Source organism: Salminus brasiliensis, chromosome 4 (assembly GCF_030463535.1).
Source record: "Salminus brasiliensis chromosome 4, fSalBra1.hap2, whole genome shotgun sequence".
In the NCBI taxonomy this organism is placed as follows: Eukaryota; Metazoa; Chordata; class Actinopteri; order Characiformes; family Bryconidae; genus Salminus; species Salminus brasiliensis.
Window position 1 is genome coordinate 22,420,232 of NC_132881.1, and position 22,447 is coordinate 22,442,678.

Sequence of the window (22,447 nt, forward strand, 5' to 3'; positions counted from 1 at the left end):
AGTAAAGATTCTGGGCCTTTTACCTACTGTAAAACAAATCGTAAATATAACCTCAGGTTATATTGATTGTGTGTGAATCGAGTAATCGGGTAAAAATGGTATATCCTGTGGAAAAGGAGTTTTTCAATGGCTTTCCTCAAGTAGGGAGGCGCTCAAGGAGGCATTTAGTTTTGTTGTTTGTGTTATGAACACATGGTAATTTCAAAACTACTGTAAGTGGGCTGAAAGTCTATTTTTATCATGTGAAGGTGCAGTGTGTAAAAGGAGTATCCATTCCCATCTCAGTCATTTATGTCAAGATTTCAGTCGTAAACTGTAGTAAAATTACATTACTTTACCTCCCCATGTAAAACGAATCCCATCTGAATAGGCTGTAGAATAATAAACTCTTTCCTGAATTAACTGTTTGGGTTATTAACTGAATTAACTGTTTGGGTTAATTGTCTCAAACTTTATACTGATATTAGGAAGAGCTCATAATGCCATGCTGTTTTCTACCCTATCTGCAGTAGAGTTGAAAAAGTGACATTGTTTTTCTCTCTTGTACTCTTGCAGAAAAAATAAACCAGTGACCTATCTAAATTCAATATTGGCTTAGGTAAATTAGAAAGGTTAATACTGCATTTTTTATTTTATTGGCATTTTCTTTCCCATGCACTTTGCCATTTGGTCTTATCACACTTTTTCAGCTCAAACTTGTTAATTGTGCTTTGACAGGAAGTATTGACTTTGCATACTTAATGTAAAGTGCTGTTGCTGTCCTGCCTGACATGAAATCTTGATGGAACTTCAGAACAATGTATTGTATAAATTATGCACACAGCTATTGAACAATATATTTGCATGAATATGATCCATTGGACTTTCGAGGGTTAAGTAAAGTCCACATGCTAGTGCATATGCGGTAGATATTGGCTATTCGGGAGCCTGACTGTTTGGAGAAAGAAACTGTCTCTCAATCAGCTGGTTCTGGTCTTAATGCTACAGTGTCTTTGGTAGACTATGGGAGTCTATAGGCTGGAGTGTCTTAAGGTCACCTGACAAGTCAAATGATGTTATTTAAATGTGGTCGTTTTACATGATCACTTGGTACATAATCAGTGTTTTCTTCAGAAACTTCAGATAGCCCACATTAGCTGAGATGATAAAAGACAATTAGCGCTATGAATGCTATGGATTTTTGTGGTCCAGTGGTGGATATTAATACAATGATGAGTGGTGCTCAGAGACAGCGAGCAGTGCTGGAAGACTGTCTTAGGCAGTGTGCTCTGTGACTGGCTCTTTCTCAGAAGCATCAGGAAGAATTTGTGGGTTTTAACTAGACTCATAAGACCCTTGACCACATGTAGCCCCAAGACCCATGAACAGGCTAAAGTAATTCTGCATGTAGGCTTCAGGCAAGCGAAGTTGTGGTAAAGTTTCATCATGCAAAGCCAGCTTTATAAACCCCACCTGACCAGCTCTCTGGCTGGCCCATTCCAGAGGAGAGCTTTCCTCCTCTAGAGAATAACTCCATCATCTTTCGTAGTCACGCACCACCGCTCGGCCCAATTAGCATAGTGTCCTCTGCCTGTTCCCTTCTGCTGAATCAGGAGTTCCGATCGGGGCGAGGCGATCGGTAATGGAGTATCGACAGGTGGCCGCTCCAGCCTCCGCGGACCCGCAGCCTGCTGTAAGCCCCCCTCATTCCCTTAATTACTTTTCCCCATCCCACGACACACTGCTGACTTCAGTGACTCTCCAAACGAAGCTTGGAGATTAGCCGCAATAATAAAATAAGACGGAGCGTCTGTAAATCTTTGTTATTACAAGGTTTTAGAGAAGAATGTGTGTTTATTCGGTGCAGAGCGTTCTCCTGGGCTTTGGATCGATGAATTGATTGAAAGATGGACGTTTAAGGAAGTAGAGAAAAATTGTTCAGCCTGTGTGAGCGTGGCTTTTTTTTTTCTGAGAGTTGGATGTTAATTAGTTTTTGGAAGCGCTAGGATAAATCTTGGACCAAGGGTGCAGTTTTGGGACTGGGGGACTCACGCTGCAGTACAGTCACTCTGGATTAATCCACATTGCGCTTCGGAGCGGTTCAGTTTGCACCATTTGCAGCCCTCCACTTCAGCCTGAATCTCACTGTAATGTCATCTGAGACCTTTTCCAGTCTCATCGATGATTCTGAGTGGATGTGTGGGAGCTATTTGACTTGGAAGGATTTCACGACAATATAATGTAGCGCTGTGCTGCGTCATGGAATATAAATGAATATTGAACGCCTAATAGCGAGGTTCCCTATGTTACTGTGTAATTACAGAATATGTATGATTTGGGTTTATTGCATTGTTAATGATAATCAAGGTGGTTATAATGTTATGACGATAAGTATTGATGTAAATGTCTTTCTCTATTCAGAATAAGGTTGGCCAGTAAGACAGACTGGTACAGAGCTGGATTCATCTCTCTCTTTATCTGTGTCTCTTTTTCAGAATGTACCGCTTGCGGGTGTTGACCGCAGTCACGGTTGGGATGGCGCAGTCCTCACGACGTTATCACAGCAGTGCTTTCCGCACCCCTTACCGCCGCAGACTGGTGCTGGCCGCTATAGCGGGAGTGACCGGCGTATCCGCCACTACAGGACTGCTCTGGACGAGGTATCGCATCAGCTTTGAACCATTTTACAGCTTTTTTTTTTTGGCAGTAGACAAGACGGTTTGGTACATGAGCAAATCACATGCTTTGGTTTCCATGACCTTTCATATAATAAATAATAAATCACAGTTCTACAGTGCGAGCAAAACAAGTGCTTCCAAACATCTTTCAGAGCTAAACTTCTGTGTGGTCTGATTTGCAGGTTTAGTGACTAATCTGACCTATTTATAGTTTTGGGGAGGTTGGGGGCCCAATCATTGTTCATGTAAACTCCTTTATCACTAGCAATGCCCCCAACATTAGGAGGGTGAAGACTAGCATATGTCTCTTTAGACACATGTGAAGCCAGCCACCCCCAACTTGCTTAGAGGCTCCCAAGTGCGGCCCCCGAGCTCCGATATAACAGCTAACAGACGCCTGTGCTCACCAACATCTCAACGTAGGAGTGATGTGTTGAGGAAGTGCTGTTCACCCAACCCTAAGAGAGCAAGGCCAATTGTGCTCTCTCTGACTCAGCATGACCCGGGATTCGAACCATGGGACCCTTATCATTTTTAAAGAAGGTTTTCAGGAAAGCACCTTTAAAGATGCCATAGGAGTGGAGTCTACATAGAATACATATGACTTTGGTTGAAGGGGGGAAAAAAGCCCAGATTTAATTTTCCATTCCCGTTTATGACCCTGTTATTTGACCCTGTTTTTTTTTCTCTTACGTTCTCCTCAGGAAACATTAGATGTGCTCTCTTCTGATTGGCTGGTTAACTGCAAGGCTCTGTGATGGCTCACACACAATCAGCATGTCTAACCTCAGTGTTAGCACAGTCATAACTAGCTGTGTAATGAATTTATGCAGTTGTTCCTGTCAGTGTGCAACTTACTGGATAGTCCTGCTATCCTCTCAGCACAATGTACAGTTAGCTTGTTTGGAATGCTGCTAGGCTAGGGTTAGCTTTTAGCCTAGCACATATACCTATGCTTTCACTTCTTCCTTGACCAATGGCTTCAGACAAAGGCGGGGTCATGAGGCTTGGTTCAGACAGCAACCTGAGGTCATGTGTTTTCAAAATCTAATGGAGTATGTAGGTGATGTGCTGCTTACTGATGCACCATCTTGGCAAATATTGTCTCAGAGAAGTGACTAACAAGATAACAGAAGCAAAATATTCTCAGGAAGTTATCGCTGTGAATTCCTTAAGAATGAAGAGACACCAGTGTTCTGTGCCAAGCAGTTTCCCATTCTATTGCGCCTTCGAAGACTAAAGAGTAAAATAAGACTTCAAAGAGTAAAATAATTTAAATATGCAAAGAACCATTTATTTGATATAGATACTTATGTAATTGTGGTTCTGTATATAACCATTGTCTTTACTGAAATACTTTTTTGAAAAAAGACCCTTTAAATGCATTACATATGATATTTCCGATGTCCGGGCAGGTCAGATTCAACCTTAAACACATTAGCATACATCATGTGTGTTGTTGTTGTTGTTGTTATTATTGTTATTATTATTATAGGTTTTGGTTAAAGATCTTTTATTTCTTGAGTGGAAGGTGAGCAGAATAATCTCTGATCTGGAAACAGTGGGAACGTGATGATGGGATTGAATTATTTTTGGGCCTCTTATGCCCATGCCCATTATCCCAGAGATGAATCCTGCCAGTTTTCCACTACTGACAGATGTACTAATGAACATATTGCTGTTCATTTAAGTGGTCATTAATTCATTGACAATATTTAGAAACAGAGCAGTTTGGCAGAGAAATAGCTTAATGAGTATAGAAAAGGCGCACGCACAGACGTTCAACGACAGCTGTTAGTTCTCATAATCTGTCCTGGCTCTCCTCAGGAATGTTCCTATTCTGCAGCTTTTAATCAAGTTTCCAGTGTTGATGTGTTGAGCACACTCTACTAAAATGTTAAAGAAGGTATTTGGTTCATCATAAATAGTTTGACTGCAGGCATTTTATGCTGGGGGAAAAACATGCGTAGCTCTAGTGAGTTAAAGCTCTGACTGTTTCTATTAATTCCAGGTTTAATTCTCAGGCTATAAATTCATCATGAAAAGGCCTCAGTGACTTTATTTACAGTTGCAGTGAAACATGTACATACACTCTTCATGGACAGGCTAGTTAGGCCCCAGCTAGACAGGGACCCCAAACTCACATCTAATGTGATTGTGGAATGAATAAAGCAGGCTGATATTAAGCTGTTGGAATGGCCTTCCCAGAGTCCTGACCTCTAAGAGGAGGCCAGCCAGTATAATTGAACTCTTTCAATTCAATCAATAGAAGTAATCAAATATCCAACCAGAATTCTGCCAGAAGCTTTTTGATAGCTATTTTCTGACCCTGTTTTGATTTTAGTTTAAAGAAATCATTGAATGCCCAATATTACCTAATAGTTTTTTCTTCTATAAAGATGATTTTTTTTGGTGAGCAGTATATTTGCATGGCTTGTAAGCAGTACTGTCATCATTTTGGCAGAATGAATACCTGAATGAATAAGTGAGGCATTTAAAATGGCTGTAACTTAGATTGGCTTGAAATTCCTGCTGTATATAGCACACAGTAGACTAAATACTGAAATGCTGAATGTTTGACGCATCAGCAGGTTGTCTGTGCACACCAGCATCACAGATACGATCAGTGTTTGTGGCAGCGTGTGTGACTGCATATCTACAGGTATCAACATGTCAGATAAGCAAGTTCTGAATCTCAGCTAACAGCTGATGTTTGGTTCTGATTTTTCTCTCTAACTTGCTCATCCAGTCTGCTCAGGGACCGTTATTTTTAAGGGTGTGGCTGATGCTGCGAAAGATTCAGCTCTCTTTTTTTCTCTTTGGCAGAGCCTATGCAGAAGCAGCCTCAACCGTAAAGCATGAGGAAGGGCTGCAGGAGGAGGAGATCCTGAAGGATGTGACGTCAGATGCGGAGTCAGACAGCGTGGTGGAGTCCAGTAGTAGCGGAGACGAGGAAGAGGACACCGGCTCCGAGGGCAAGAAAAAGAAACAGAGAATCGGCTTTCGCGACCGCAAGGTGATCGATGATGTGTCATCTAGCCATTTACCTCTTCGTCTGTGACAGCGCAGCCAATAAATAAAAGTCAGCACTAGAGCTGGGCGATAGGGTGAGCAGTGATGACTGACAAGTACCCCAGCGCTGATCCTTGACAGGCAGTAATCACTGATATGGGAGAAGAGAATTGATAAGCAACATTTACCTAAAAGCAACACTTACCAAAGAAGCCAGTTGTCATTGGTCTGGCTTTGTTCGCTTTTACTTTTATTGACCCCAAAGCAATAATAAGGAATTAAGCTACATTATGTGTCCAAATATTTGTGGACACCCCTTATAATAAATGCATTCAGATTCTTTAAGTTGTACCCATTGCTGACAAAGATGGGCAAATGCGCGCACACACACACACAACCTGTATAAGATGTAAGGACAAATGTATTGGGACACCTGCTTATTCATTGTTACTATTGAATGAGTATTAAAAAGAGTTCATGCTCTTTTGTTGGTGTAACTGTCTTTGCTGTCCAGGAAAGGTTTTCTACTAGATTTCAGATCATTGCTGTGAGGATTTGATTGTGTTTAGCAACAAGAGTGTTTCAAATGGATCACCAACCATCATTCAAGAGAACGCCGCTCCACTGCTCCACAGCTCAATGCTGTGGGGCTTTACAGCCCTCTAGCCCACACCTGGCATTAGGCATGGTACCAACAAATTCATGTTTATCTGCTCCAGAGAGTAGTATTCTACTAGCAGTACTTCTCTACAGGGACTTGACAAGCTGTGTGTGCATGCATTTGCTCATCTGTGTCAACAGTAGTTGCAACCTAAAGTAGCTGAATCCATTCATTAGAAGGGGTGTCCACAAACATTTATTCACAAACAGTGTATCTGAATTGGCACTACAGAGAAATAAAACATTTATTCGTATATCAAAATGCAGTAAAATAAATGCAAAGTAGTATATTCTGAATTGTAGTAACATTTATCAGACATTTGAAATATTTGTCTAAATTCTGTAGTATAAAAAGAAAGAGAATATATGCTTAATATATAAGTGTTCTTGTGCAAGACACCTTATGTTCTATTCATATTTAGCAGGCCCATGGGGACCAATAACCACTAAAGTAGCTTTTATGTGTCATTGAAACAGAAAAAAACTGACTCAAACCCACATGGTCATACAGATGGCGATGTAATCAACAATCCAGGTTCATTAGCCAAATAATATTGTGTTAAATTAGTTTATGTATATCTCGCAACCTTTGTGGGCACAACCTCACCGCACAGTAACACACGACACACTGCTTCTTCCTCTACCTCCACGTGATCACAGCTCATACCCTCTGTGTAAATTGAATTTAGTTTTCCACACCATTATCAGAGAGGTGACCCGGTTCAGATGGACCAGTCAGCGGGGCCTCCTTGCTTTAACACAATAGTCGAGGTAAAGAATAGGGATGATAATTGACGGTAGGAGCAATGGAAAATGTGATTTGGAGACAGCAGCCTGAACAAATGGCCCAGCTTGCCTGTGGGTATGAGGAAGGAGGTGAGGGGAGAGGGCAAGAAAAGGGGAGAGCAAGTGGATATCAGAAAAACTCAGAAAGTGGATATCAGAAAGCTCAAGGCAGTCACTTTCCTCTCAGAGTGGGTTATTACAGGGGAATTCTCTCTGTCTTACCCTGTCTAAGCCCAGTTAGTATTCTCATACATACAGTCATGCCCGAAAGTATTCATACCCCTGTCAAAGTTTGACTTAAATTTACTTTTATTTAACCAGAAATTATATTTTTGCCTGGAAATGACACAGGCATCTCCCAGGAGATAACACGATGATGTACAAGAGGCATCATTGTGGGAAAAAATATTTCTCAGCTTTTATACACATTTGAACAAAAAGTGGCATGTCCAAAATTATTCATACCCTTCTCAATAATTAATAGAAAAGCCTTTATTGGCTATTACAGCAATCAAACGCTTCCTGTAATTGCTGACCAGCTTTTTGCATGTCTCCACTGGTATTTTTGCCCATTCATCTTTAGTGATGAGCTCCAACTCTTTGAGGTTCGAGGGTCTCCTTGCCATCACCCTGATCTTTAGCTCCCTCCACAGATTCTCAATTGGATTCAAGTCAGGACTCTGGCTGGGCCACTGCAAAACATTAATGTTTTTGTCTGCAAACCATTTCTTCACCACTTTGGCTGTGTGTTTTGGGTCGTTGTCGTGCTGAAATGTCCACCGGTTCCCAAGGCCAAGTTTCTCTGCAGACTGCCTGATGTTGTTGTTGAGAATCTTGATGTATTGCTCTTTTTTCATGGTGCCATTTACTGCGATCAAGTTCCCTGGTCCATTGGCTGAAAAACACCCCCAAAACATTAGGTTCCCACCACCATGTTTGACAGTGGGGATGGTGTTCTTAGGGTTGAAGGCTTCTCCTTTTTTACGCCAAATGGTGCACACATCATTGTGGCCAAACAATTCAATTTTTGTTTCATCTGACCATAAAACAGAACACCAGAAGTCTTCTTCTTTGTCCAGATGAGCATTTGCAAAGGTCAAGCGGGCTTTTGTGTGCCTTTTCTGGAGAAGTGGTGTCCTCCTTGGCCTGCGTCCGTGGAACCCAGCAGTGTGCAGTGTCCGTTGAACTGTCTGCCTTGAGATGTCGCCACCAGCAGAGTCCAGATTCACCAGGATGGCCTTGGTGGTGATCCTTGGATTTTTCTTCACCTCTCTCACTATTCTCCTGGCCAGCACAGGTGTCACTTTTGGCTTCCGACCACATCTTCTGAGATTTTCCACAGTGCGGAACTTCTTGTATTTTTTAATAATACTTTGCACTGTAGCCACTGGAACTTGAAAACATTTTGATATGGCTTTATAGCCCTTTCCTGACTTGTGAGCGGCCACAATGCACAGCCGCAGGTCCTTAGTGAGATCCTTTGTCTTAGCCATGACTGTCCACAAACCAACTGCAGAGAGCTGCTGTTTTTCTCCTGTTGAGTTGATTAAAACAGCTGTTCCCAATGAATCAGGGTAATTAGGATGCTTTGAAACAGCTTGGACTATTTGGAATGGTATAGAACTTTGGATTTTCCCATATACTGTGACAGTTTTCAAAGGGTATGAATAATTTTGGACATGCCACTTTTTGTTCAAATGTGTATAAAAGCTAAGAAATACTTTTTCCCACAATGATGCCTCTTGTACATCATCGTGTTATCTCCTGGGAGATGCCTGTGCCGTTTCAAGGCAAAAATATAACTTCTGGTTAAATAAAAGTAAATTTAAGTCAAACTTTGCCAGGGGTATGAATACTTTCGGGCATGACTGTATCTATTCATATCTAATCTGTTCTTTGGATGAGCACAGAATACAACTATGCAACACGTGAGACTGGGGTTTAGCTCCTCATCTAGGCAACAGTGCTATTGCTATACCAATAAGTGTCACTCATACTCATACTCATACTTTGTTATAGTAATTTTAAAAAACATGCCTGCACACTTGTCTTTGATAGAAATGTGATAAATATGCCATTCATATGAATTGATGAGTAGATTTAAGTGGATTTAATGAATTTTAAATATGAAAAGGGTGGGGTTGGGGGCAGGTAGTGGGTTTCTGAGGAACTTCTTAACAATGTAGGCTAATTTAGCCATAATTTAACAGTTCTTCACTCATCATTTGAAAGCTATTGAAGAAAGAAGTCCTAATATGTGGTGATTAAAATGAAAGCCAGTGTTCCCCAGTTACCCTGATGAAATATATCTGTCCTCATGTTTTGGTAATGTTATCCAAGTTCTGATTCATTTATGATATCTGTGAGCGAATAATGATTCAGCTGTGGCTGTGCTGTGTTTGGGGAAAGACAGGATTCTCACTAAGAATTCTGACACCTCCTCCCTGCTTCTAAAAAATCCCTCAATTTCAGCACAGCAGCAGCTCAGATCTATATTTACTATAGATGTGCCGATTCCGATTTTCTTACTTTCTAAGAATTATAAAGAAACATTTTCGTTCAGCTTTTTATTAGTACTATTACATATGATTTAAATATACATAACAGTGTGTTTGATCATGTATTAGCCTATGTAGATTATGCACAGACATTTGGAGCTTGTAAAATACTTTCTTTAGGTTTTTTCTAAAGCATGTAACAAACATTAATACTGAAGCGTAAATAGTACTGTTAAACAGCATCCGGTCATGTTGTAAACAATGGCTGAGGCTACTGCCCTTTTCTAAGTACACCAATAATTTAAGCAGACAAACGTACCACTTTGAGAGTTTCCAATCAATCCATCAAGATTTTAAAGATTTACTCATATCTGTGATCAAAAATGCTAAACTCGCTAATGTTTACACAGACGCAGTGGGAAGATCTAAACCTGCCGTATTTTCCCCTTCTAGAATGAAGCACAATAAGAGCTAGTTTCTTTGGTTTGTCCATTCAGAGATGTGATGTGGTGTTAACATAAACACACTTCTGCTTAATGCACTTTGCCCAAGGCAGACTTGCCATTGGTCCATGTTGGAGGGACTTCCAGTCATGTGAACTGCACTCCTGTTGGCTGTGCTTGAATTCAGTTCAGTTCAAAGTTATTTATATTTATATAGAGCTTTTTTTTGGGTCCTGGGTCCGAGCCTCTTTTGAGCAAGCCAATGCCAACTTCCCCTCATATCAAGAGGAAGAAACCTTGAGAGGAAATTACTCAAAATAGGGAACCCATCCTCCTCTGGTCGACACCGGATAGCACAATAAAAAGCAAAACAGGAATAAAACAACAATAAAACAACTATAGTGAATTAAGAAAATCTGGCAAATGTGCCGTCAAGCCATAACAGATGAAAACATGAGTGAAATGAGAGGTAAGTCCATGAGGTAGGCCCAGAGCAGGACAGCAGGGTAGTGGAGAGCCAGGACATATCATGAGTGCCAGCAAATAAAGCTTACACGCTACAGTCCTTTATCAGATCTGTAGCAAAGCATGCCTGATGAGAAAATCCCGCTTTTTCCCCCAAAAAATAACTACATTACATTAATTTGTGCAGAAAAGGTCAAGAATGCATTTTCCAGAGCCCTCTAGTCCCCCGCCATCTTCTGGGTCCGCAGAAAAGACGAGTAGTCATCAGTAACAGAGAGAGGGTTGCTGGTAATACTAAATCTAAGGCTCCAAACCCAACTAAAGTTGTGGTTAGCGTCAGCCTCAGTCAATGTTCACTCATCTTGTCTCCAATAACCCCCTTCCCCATTATTGCTGTTGTTTTGGATGCTCACATCTTGCTCCCACTGAGTTGTGTCTCATGCTCTCATTGGCTGCTGTCTAATTGTGTTTATACTGCCTGACATAGAGATGTTCATATCACACAGTCATTGGGGTGGGACAGCAAAAGTAATCAATGCCTACAAAGCAGGAATAGGCCTTTATGGCTGTATACAGTGAGGAATGTTATTAAGAAATAGCAGTTCAGGGCAACTGTGGAGGTCAAGCTCTGAAGATCTGAAAGACCAAGAAAACTGAACTGTTCATATGTTGGTAAGGCGGGCAAATCAAACCCCCTGTATGAATGCCAAGACCCTGCATCAAAGCTTAGCTGAGTCAAGAAGACCAAGCACAGTGTGTAGGTGGTGCACAGCATGTAGCATTGCTTGAAGAAAACCTTACCTGCGGCCTCGCCACAAAATTCAACATTTGAAGTATGCTACAGAGTTAGATAAGCTGGATGATTTTTAGAAACAGGTGCTGAGGAGGACTAATGAAGTCGAAATGATGTTAGGCCACAAGCAGCAGAGGCACATTTTAGGAATAGTACTTACAGTCCCCCGACCTAAATATCATAGAAAATTAGTCAATATACCTTAAACAAGCCGTGCAGCAAGTTCCACTTGTTCCACAGGCCGCACTAATGATTTATAGCCCCCACCTTTTAAAACTGGTAGCAAAGGATACCCAAATGTTCACACTCTACATTGAAAATTTACTACTGAGCTTCCAAACGCATTATTTTCAATGAGATGCACAGCGCAGATCAGGCAGGGTCTGGCATCAACTTATTCTCTTTTAGATTGTTTAGAAAGGGTCCCCAGGTGTTCCTGAAGTGTTTTCACTGCAGTGTAACTGATCCATTTGTATAATAAAAAGCATCTCGTTCAACCATCTCTTAAAGCATGGAGCAGTAGGAGACTTCCATGTTAAAAGTATTGCTTCCTTAGCCACCACCATGCCAGCCATTAAGGCCCGTTGCAGTGTGTCAGATAAAGAGAGGGGTTTAACAGAGTATCCAAGAATTGTCCAATTATGATTATGACAATTATGGGATTATTTACCTCAAATGCTTCTGAAAAACAATTGAAAAATATGAATCCAATAGTCACGTACCATGGGGCAAAACCAAATGAAGTGGGATAAAGACCCCTCAGAAATCTATCATATATCTCAGTTTAGTCTTGGAGAAAGAAAACCTATGTAAGATCTAAAACTGAATATACCTGTACGTGAAGTTTATGGGGCATTGATGAATTTTGGACAAACTCTCTTCCCATGTTTCCTTGGACACTGTTTCACCAAGCTCTGATGCCTGTTTTTCTACAGATAGTTATAGGTATATATTTTTAGACATAACGCCGAGTTGCAAATATCAAAAAAAGTATGAGTAAGCACAATTGAAGTTTGTTCCAAGTTGAGCCAAGAAGGCAAAACTATCATTAGGGTGTTTTTATACTTATCAGCTTTGGTTTAATTAACACGAACCCTGGTGTGATTGCTCTGTTAATGCGGTTCAGTAGAGTAAGTGTGAACGCTGCCTTCCAAACAAGTGGACTGAGACCGTCTGGTGTAAACACCGTACGAACCACGCGCTGAGTTGGGCACGGGGCCGGAGTTCACTCCTGTCGTCACGCTGTCCACATCTGTGCACTTCATCACAGAAGAATCTCCGTGCAGATCTGCCCACGTTCCTGTGCTGTAACGTCTTCTGTCTGATGCTAGAGTTTAGTGGGCTGTGTCCCAAACCACACACTACCACACTACACAGTGTTTCTAAAAACTAGCCACCATTAGAACTGCATTTATTAGTGTAGCTGCCTCAGTAAAGTAAAGATGTTTCTGAGCTGGGATGCAGCCCCAGTAACCTTACACTTTACATTGTGAACAAATTAGCATGTGTACATAATCAGAAAATTATGGTTAAATACTGATGTCAAGATGCTGTTATCCAGAGCGACTTACACGGTTACTCATATTAAAGGGTGGACCAGTGTTGTGTTAGGGGTCTTGCTCAAGGACTCTTACTGGTGTAGCGCTGCATAGTCACACAGACCAGCACTCAAACCTTGCTCTCCCACATGGTGTGGTAGCTCACTGGCAGGTAGTGGTGTTATCTGTTGAGCCAAGTCTAAGGATCCAGCAGTTAGATTCTACGTTTTCCCCCACTAGTTATTGCGTGGATCATGCAAGACCTGTGGACACACACACGCCACCTTTTTTCCCCCCTTTTGGTTTGAACACAGTATGAACACAAAGCAAACCTGGACTGAACTGGAACAGTGGGTCATTTTCTTGCTTGGCCCGGACAGAATCGAACCACAAATGCAGAAGTATAAATGCACCTTTATAAAGAGGTCTGTGATGCACTTTAGTCCACCCTCTCCCTGTCTACACAATGTCTAGCTGAGATGGGTGGTAAGTGTGTCTTTTACAGGTTAGTCTGCCTGAGGCATGGAGCCAGCTCTGTTTTGCGTCGGCAGAAAACCGATTTAGTAGGCCAAGTGTGTGGGCCTGCTAGGGTGTGTGTGCTGTAAGCTGTACTGTCAGAAAAACAGAGCCAATTTATAAGTGTAATTGTATTGTTCTTTTGCGTGTCCTCAGGAGTCTCGGAAGGAGTGCCGATTGCATTTCTCGACATGACTGCCTTGTGCGTGTCTGTGTGTCCTTGGGCAGGCCACTGTAGGAGGCTGTGTGTGTGTGTGTGTGTGTTGTGTGGCAGGATTTTGTCAGACTGATTTGTTTTAGCTGCTCTGGGTCTTGCAGTAGGGAGGAACAGTGGTGTGGAAGTGGAGGCTTAAAGTAATGATTTCTTCCCGTGCCGCTCGCACAGGGACAGCCACCCTTTCCATTTCTCTTCATTCGTCATCCGGCCTGAGAGGCAGGAATTTACTTATTCAGCTCTGAATTATAGACGTCATGTAGAAATGTGTGAATGTAGAAGCAATGGCTTACTAATGAAATTCCGATCGCACAGCATGATGTTGGATTCTGGCATCAGTCTGTCGTTGATTGATGAAAGCTGTATATCAGCCAACAAGCAAATGACTGGTGAATTTGTGTGTGTGTGTGTATGAGTGTGTTTGTGCTGTGGGCAGCTTAAGCAAAGTGTGAATGGGAGATGATTTGGCTCAGATCAGCCAGGAGGACCACGTTGATTTACTGTTGATACCGTTGATTTACTGTTGTGTAAAATAAAATGTATTTTAGTTTGGGCTGTGTATTGACAAGAACCTGGTGATCTGATATGCATCACTATATGGGGGTTCTGATTTCATAGATAGTAATATACAGCAATTCTGTGAGCAAGGCGATATATATCTCAAAGGTTAGGAAAACTGTCTGTCTGTATTATAAAACACTCTGAAGACAGAGTACAACACTGCTATGTAGCAGTCAGGGTTTTTAAACAACACAAAACAAGCCACTGCCTGACACCGATACAGTATTGCCAACATATCTCTGTATTTTATATATCTATATTTTCTTAGCACAACAGCAGTTTGTAACACTGAAAAGCAGTTCGGTACACTATATCACTGTGGAGAGAGCAGGCTTTGTTGGATTACATTCATAGGAGTTGAAAATAATTAGCACAGCGACACTAAGAGAAGATCATATATACAGTAGATATGATGGCAGAAATAGCTACCTGTTTACATTGGGCCCAGTGGGTTAAGATACTTTCATGCAAACAGATTTGATATGGTATGTACCATTAGGACTGTCCAGATCCTGATATCAGATCCTGATATCTCTCTCTCTCTCTCTCTCTCTCTCTCTCTCTCTCTCTTTTTTTTTCTTTCTGTCTCTCTCTCTCTTTCTTTCTTTCTTTCTTTCTCTCTCTCTTTCTTTCTTTCTTTCTCTCTCTCTCTCTCTCTTTCTTTTTCTTATTTTCTCTCTCTCTCTCTCTCTCTCTCTGTGTTAGTTCTGTGTGTCTTAGTCTCAGACAGTTTCTTTTAAAGAAAAAAAACCCCACAAAAACCAATCTGATGATATTTTTAAGAAGAACTTTCTTCACACAGTCTCTTAAACTACTGACATCCCACTGTCCGCATAAGCAAAAACAGAGAGTGACTAAGTGCAGATGCACACGCTGAGCAAAAAAGAAAAAAAATAGTGCTGTTGGCAAGCCGCAAAGTTTGTGTGTCAGTTTGCGGGATTATTAGCTAACTAAGCTAAAAAACACACCGTATGAAGGCACAGCGGTTTGTTCGGAATAAGTGAGCTTGGATAGAGTCTGGTGTTCTCAGAGTTGTGTGTTTCTGTGTCACTGTGACTAACTGTAAAACCCTGACACAGTAACAGCTCTCAAAGAGGTACACACTCTGAACTAACATACCACTTATGTGAAATAACTATATATTTTATATTTATAGTGTTATGAAGGGTTGTAAAAAGTGTTTGTTAATGGGGCCTCTAACCTACTGGTACAGTGGTAAAAATAAAGGACCAGTGCCTAATTAACAAAAACAGTAAAAACTCTGAACAAAGAAGGAAATAAAATATTAATATCAGTTATTTACTCAGGAAAAACCTCCCTTCCCTCACAAGCATGTACCCCCAAACACACACACACACACTCCTACACTAACATAAAGATCAGCGTCCTCCTCAGAGCTTCTCTCTGCTTTCACATTTTCCTCACGCAACCTCATTGGTTATGGATACATAAGGCTGAAAAATGACCCTACTATAAGCCTAAACCCTGCAGTCTCTAAATATAGTACTTAAGTCAATAATTCCACCAATTCGGCTTCCTGCTGCATCTGCACACAGCAGTAGATTTGCAAATATGTGTGTTTGCTTACACGACTGCTCAAGTGTTTTCTTGATGATGTGCTCAGCATATCAAGCTAAAGACTGAAATGCTGTCTGGTGGAAGTTATAAAACTGACACGCGGGTAATCTTCTCAAAGCAGTCCAAAATTGGAATCTCAAAATAGAGACCAAATGAGTTGGTCTGAGTTTTTGTTATACAAAATCAAACATTTTGTAAGAGGGGACGAATTGGCTGCTGTAACAGAAACCAACACTATTGCCGGCATGTGTGTCACGCTGCAAACTGCTCACCTCCAGCCTCAATGGAAGTATCAGAAGTTTAGTTTCTTTTAAAAAGGCATAGAAGATTGCTTTAATATATACATAGCTCACTAAAAAGAGAGCATATCTTAAAAAACTTTAAAAACTTAAAAAAAAAAGCTTTCATTACTTGTTAGTTTATAGCAGAAATTCTAAACTACAAAAGCAAATGAAATGTCTTTGCTAATTGACTGCATTTGGCCAAGTTGAAGTTTTATATTCCTTTATTCTTTCTCTAATTTCTCTAAATATCTTTGAAATGATGGTCATATTGAACATCTCTGGTCATCCAAGCCTGTTTTCACGAACGTAACTATTGATTCATCCGTCTCTGCTTACTTGTTTTTATGAGTGGCTCAATGTTTATATTGTCCTTATTTGATGAAGTCTTTGAAATAGGAGCATCATTTGGACTGCACAAGGAATTTAGTCATATTGAAATATGGTTAGGCTTGTGTGCTATAGCTCTACATTTCCTCAGAGCTGCCAATATTAACAGGCCAGAATAAATTCTAAGGAACTCCTCATCTTCTTCCAGAGCACAGAGGCCTGCCGTTGCTTAATTACCAATACCTTTTGTGTTCAGTTTGACTAATGCTGCGTTGAAGATGTGACTGCTGGAGAGCAGTGCTGTTCATGGTGAAGATAGTGGTTCATAGCTGTCTGCCAAAATAAGGACTGTGGGTTCAAAACAGTGAATCTTTTGCTTTATTTAGTGTGAACACTCACAACTGCATACTAAAACAGATCCAACTTCCTCATTCTAGCATTAATTTCTCTACACTCTAGCTGAACATTGTACTCTTTGTTCCGGTTTCCGATATGTGTTACATTTACTGGGCTTACATAAAAAAAATGTGCTAAAAGCAAAGAAAATGTTAGAACTTCAGTTCTGCTACCTGGCCTGAACCGGATGGGCAGCAAAATTTTTGAGCATATTTGGTTCAGGTCTCAAAGTCATGTGTATGTTCCCTTATACCTGTGGTAACCTCATCAATATGTCATCCATGCTGAGACCTTCACCTAACTACGACTGGTCTGAATGATCCTATTTTTTGTACTGATACTTCCCTTTGACTGCAGTTGGTCCAAATCAGTACTTCATTTGTTCTGGAACCTCTCCCTGACTGCAGGTGGCCCTAATAAGAGTTGCCTGTATAGATTGTAATAATTCACTTTAGAGATAGACCGTTCAGAGTTTTTGGGGCAGATACCCATGGCTAATCGGCTTTCGGCTTGATTGGTCGATCGCTGATACCAATCGCGGGTGGGGCTGGAGCCACGTTAACCTTTCCAGGCCATACTTGGCAATGCCTCATTTTGCAGGGCTTCTGTAATGGTCTGTGTCTGTGTCTCTGAAGATGAAATGTACTTTGCTTTTTTGAATGAACTGCAATTAAAACTTGGTTGAACGCTAAGCACTTGCTGAGGGAGTCCTGTAGTGAATTCCTGTAGAGATCAGAGTGGAAACCCAGCGGGCTGCTTATCTTGCTCTAAAAACTCCCATCACTTTGGGCGTGATTCCTTTAGCTTTCTGACTGCTGCTGCTGTACGTTTGGACGTGGTCTGTTGGCTTTTTGTGTGGTTAGAATTGTCTGTTAGCTCTGTTGTGTTCTGATACTCACTACTACCAAGACACGCCCCCTCCGTCATGCGCGCAGTCAGGCAGGTCATTTTTTAAAATGAGGCCGATGCAACATCACCGGATCACCAACTCACCTGGAGAGAAAAGTTGGAGTGTTGGAGGCGTGTAAGCGTCGGGTAAGAGCGCACCAGCCTGCACCAGCCTCCAGTGACACACAGCACGGCAGCAAAGTGATGTGGGGAAAGAGCGCCATCTATCCACCCTGGAGAGAGCAAGACCAATTGTGCTCTCGCTGGGCCTCGGCTGCCGATGGCTAGCAGCGTGACATGGATTCGAACCAGCAATCCACCCGGGGCCCTAGCTGGTAGATCTTTACATCTCTAATGCACTTTTTAACATTACAGGGAGCTTTTAAGCTATAGTAAGCAACACATTTTAAATGAAACTTTAAAACAGTTTGGACCCAGGTGAGTAACTGAATAATGCCTAGTAACATCTATAAAAAGGTGATCTGGCGAAGAAGCATGACAAATTTGGACTGCTTGCTAATTAACCCCATGACACACTCCTGGGCCTGGCCGAAGGTACTTGGCTTCTGAATGAAAAAAGTGAACAGACCATAATGCCATGTCTGCCAATGTGGACATGTAGCCTGTAAAGACAGTTTCCATTGAAAATGGATCAGTGAAGGATTGTGTTGTTCAGCTTCATTTTAGAATAACTTTTTTCAGCATTTTTCAGACTTTGGTCTTTCATTTATTGATTGTTGTAATTCCAGAATGTAGGAGACTTCGGACTAGGTATGTGTGTTAAACAAAGGAATTGCCCTTGTGGGTTCCTTCATCGTTTCCCTGCTTGGTTGCTTGTGTTGTTCCTGGCATCCGGATGTTCCAGCAGCAGCTGGTGCCACTGCCAGTTAGATGCCAACCTGTCAAAGTGTGATCCAGCCCGTTTCTCCCTGTAGCTCGCAACAGTGGCAGTGACAGACACACACACACACACACACACACACACACACACATCCTGTGTTCTGATCAGCACTGCTGAGGCCTACTCTCTGAGCAGCAACTCTGGCTCCTGACGACTTGCTAATGGAGTGTGTGAGTCTGCAGGTTAATACCTCCCCGCTTTGTGACTGACAGCAGCACACTCATTTCCTGACAAAACTCTTTTCCATCACACTGCTCTTCTGCTCTCCTCCCTCAGACACACACATTAAATTGATGGCCTGGAAATGCATACACACACAGACAGGCTCTTAATGCCAGTGCCCTAAGGCAATTGGCCCTTGATTGTGTTGATCTGAGGAGAGACCCTTGTGAATTTCTGTCCCATTTTCCAGAGCCGTTCAACATGATTCTTTAATCAGCCCAAAAATAGGGGTTGCTTTTGTCTATGTTTACTGAATTGATTGTTTATGCCAGACATATAAGCTGTGAACTGGGTGGCAGCACCTCAAACTGACAAATGAAAAAGGGGGTTTCAAGTAAAATATACTTGTCTTTTGAGCCAAAGCGACAAGGTGGTTTTAGTTTTAGTGGTTCAGTGTGTTCCACCTGCTAAACAGAACTCCCTGGTTGGACTACACTGTTAAAAGTATTAAATCCTTGAGAAACTTTGGGAGGTTCTTCAGTTTGAAATTCTTAAGCTTTGCTTTGAGGAACCTTCAAAAAAAGTGTTTTTCTCAAATCACATTAAATGTTCCTCCACAGTTTCAAACTGAAGAACCTCCAAAGGATCTTATACATTTTACAGTGGATGATGTGTGCTAGGACCACCGGTGGGATTTTTGATGGTTCACTTTTTTCTTGCTTCAAACTGAAGAACCTCTTTTGTTCTGAGACCTCCTCCCTCTGACTGTGATTGGTGTTCTGAGGCTTGACTGTGACTGGTCCTAATCACAGCTTTGTTTATTCTTAAAACTCCTCCTGACCACAACTTTCCCTTTAATTTTAGGTTTACTTATGACAGACTGGTAGTTTGACATCATGTAGTTCGACACCCAGTCGTTCTTTCACTGGCTAAAGTATACTGTTGTCCTCTGTGATCTTTAAATCTGTTCTCATTGCAACATCACAAACTAGTCAGGGGTCAGGACTTTTTTTGTGTCATAGTGAAAATAGTCTGTTGCTTCAAAGTGGTAGGTGTAAATATTTAGTAGCTTCTAGCACATATGTACATACTAGTTTGTGTGGAACAACCCATTTTAATTTAGTAATGTGTAAACCTCAGCTTAGTAAACTCCTCTGTTACTAGCCAAGTTGGAAGGCATGCTCAGCTGGTGTAGCCGGGCCCTGATTATTATTCCTCCTCCACTAAATGCTGTATTTGGACAGGTAGACTACCAAATGCTGAAGCAACCTGTTTAACACCACTCTAGCAGACATCTTATCCACCAGTTATTGCACTGAGTTCTTTCTTCCAGAGGCAGTTTGGAACTTGGTAGGGAATGTCACAACCTAGAGCAGAGGAATTTTACATGCTGTGCATTTCAGCACTTGTCACCCTGTTCCCTGGCCTGTGGTACAACTTGTTTTACTGCTAGTGTTTGTTTATGCAGCTTGGATGGGTGCGTGCTTGACTTTTTTGTGGATGGATGTTGGGGATGGGCATTGCTTACATTGCAGAACACGCTATTTAGAAGGGACACCCATAAACCTTTTTTAATTGCATGTATAGATTTAACAGCATATTTGATACTTGAGATTCACACATTTGTTGCTAACCTGGTTCTTCATTGTGAAGGTAATACATTTGTATTGTAGTATTTGGATTGTAAACTTGGTTGACTGGACCAGTGCTGATAGGCCTCTGAACACATGGGGCTATAAACTGTTTAAAATAACATGCAGGAGAGGGAGTTTACTGAGATGAGTAGACACCCTCTATACACACAGTTGTAGAGAAGAAATCTGTACTGTGTATTTATAATCAATAATGGTGTCTCGTTGGCTTTAGTTTTTGCAGCTGTGTCCATTATTCTGTGGCTTTTATTGTATGTAAATAGTTTAATAGTAAATAGTTAAACATATACTGAATTTGAATACTTTTATTAAATGTGATTGTTGTTATTAATATTATTATTTTATTATTATTATTTACTGGTGTCTTCATCACATATGATGGACCATTCAACAATATAAAGCTGTAAATAATACAGATATGATTAGCTGCCCAACTCTATTGGTTCCATGCACAATAAAAGAGACCATTACAATTTTTAGTTCTGTATTAATGTAAAAAATGTGAACAAATTAGATCATCATTTCAGCTAAAGGGTCCTAGTCAGTAATGGGACCATGCAGACAGGTCACACTTTAATCTGACCTTGGCATGCAAAAAAAAAAAAATACATACATAGCAGCAGGACTCGCACTAAGTTTTTTGTGTGTTGAAGACACAATAAACTGTTAGGAGTGCTCCACCTAATGCAGACTGTGTTTCCCCCGTTGCAGGTGATGGAGTACGAGAACCGTATCCGAGCCTATTCCACCCCGGACAAGATCTTCCGCTACTTCGCCACACTGAAGATCATCAGCGAGCACGGGGATGCCGAAGTGTACATGACGCCACAGGACTTCATCCGTTCCATCACACCAAATGAGAAGCAGCCAGAGAGTAAGTGCTCCCCCCTTCTCTCTCTTTTTCTCCCTTCAGGAATGCTCCAGTAATGTTCCTCCCTGTTGCTATATCTGTGAGTAGCTATGAAGCATGGCACGCTCATGACCACACATCCTCGGCCCTCTCCTTGACTATAAATGTACCCTGTATGGTCAGTCAGCTGTGGCCTTCCATGGCTATGGCTTAAAAACCCCATTTAAAGAAAGGTTTGCTCATTTATCAGGATTTTGGAGTAATGCTATATGAATTTGTCTTTGGTATATGTGATTCTAGGGTCTAATTTCATTAGTGGGTTATGCTTTCCAAAGTTTTTTTGTCGTACTGTGAAAATGAGTTGGGCCAGGATATTGTTTGGCCTACTGTAATTCATTACTGATTAAAAGTTCAGAAGCTTACACCTAAAGGGTTTGACTAGGTCTGCAGTGTGAGCCTAGCGATTATTCTGGATGGTTTTACTGCAGCTCTGTTGTCTCATGATTTTAACATTTAAGTTGCTCCTAAAGGCTTGATTTTAATTAACTGACTCAAATTAGGAGTGGCAATAAGAAGGTTATAATTTACAGTTGTATGCCAAAGTCACTTGTTTAAGTGTAAAGAAGTAACAACAACCTCTTTAGCAAATTATTTTAGTTTCAGCCCTAACAAGAGCGAGCTGCTGTTCGTCCCTGGAACTACCATGTTCTTGCCATTTCCTTCAAGAACTCCCTAGTCTTTCCCTCTGCAGCAAACACAAAGCTCTGGTGTAGTCATGGATGACCAGTGATCATTCTTGACTCATGTTGCAAACCTGACTTGGCCATGCAGACCTTCTAGAGAGGTCACCCAGGTGCTTGTTCAGTCTTTTGTCATTTCAAGACTTGCCTACCGCAACTCCCTTCTGGCTGGTCTTCCTATGCGTACCGTCAGGCCCCATTAGGCGGAATGACTTGTCTTCATTGTTCCTAAGCTCAGCCATGTAACTCCTCTGCTGCGTTCTCTTCACTGGCTTCATGTAGCTGCTGCCCGCCTTAGATTCAAAACCCTGATGCTGGCCTACAAAGCCAAAAATGGACCAGCCCCTCCGTATTTGATGGCAGTGGTTAAAAGCGGATCTGCATCAAGAACCCTTCCAGCTTCAAGTATGGCTCGGCTTGACCCGCCATCCTTTAAGATCCATGGAGAACAAGCATCCAGACTTTTTTCAGTCCTGGCACCAAAGTGGTAGAAAGAACTTCTCCTAGATGTCCCCATGCTGTCTTC

General features: G+C 41.5%; 1 protein-coding gene across 1 annotated transcript in view; it reads left to right on the plus strand.

The window, feature by feature from the left end:
- micu1 (mitochondrial calcium uptake 1) overlaps positions 1–22,447 on the plus strand; it is an 83,909-nt gene that overhangs the window by 9,565 nt on the left and 51,897 nt on the right. The window contains exons 2-4 of the mRNA XM_072677622.1: positions 2,475–2,639; positions 5,484–5,673; positions 21,043–21,205. Coding sequence (XP_072533723.1) covers positions 2,476–2,639; positions 5,484–5,673; positions 21,043–21,205 — 517 coding nt within the window. The 5' untranslated portion in view covers position 2,475. The remainder of the gene's footprint in view (positions 1–2,474; positions 2,640–5,483; positions 5,674–21,042; positions 21,206–22,447) is intronic.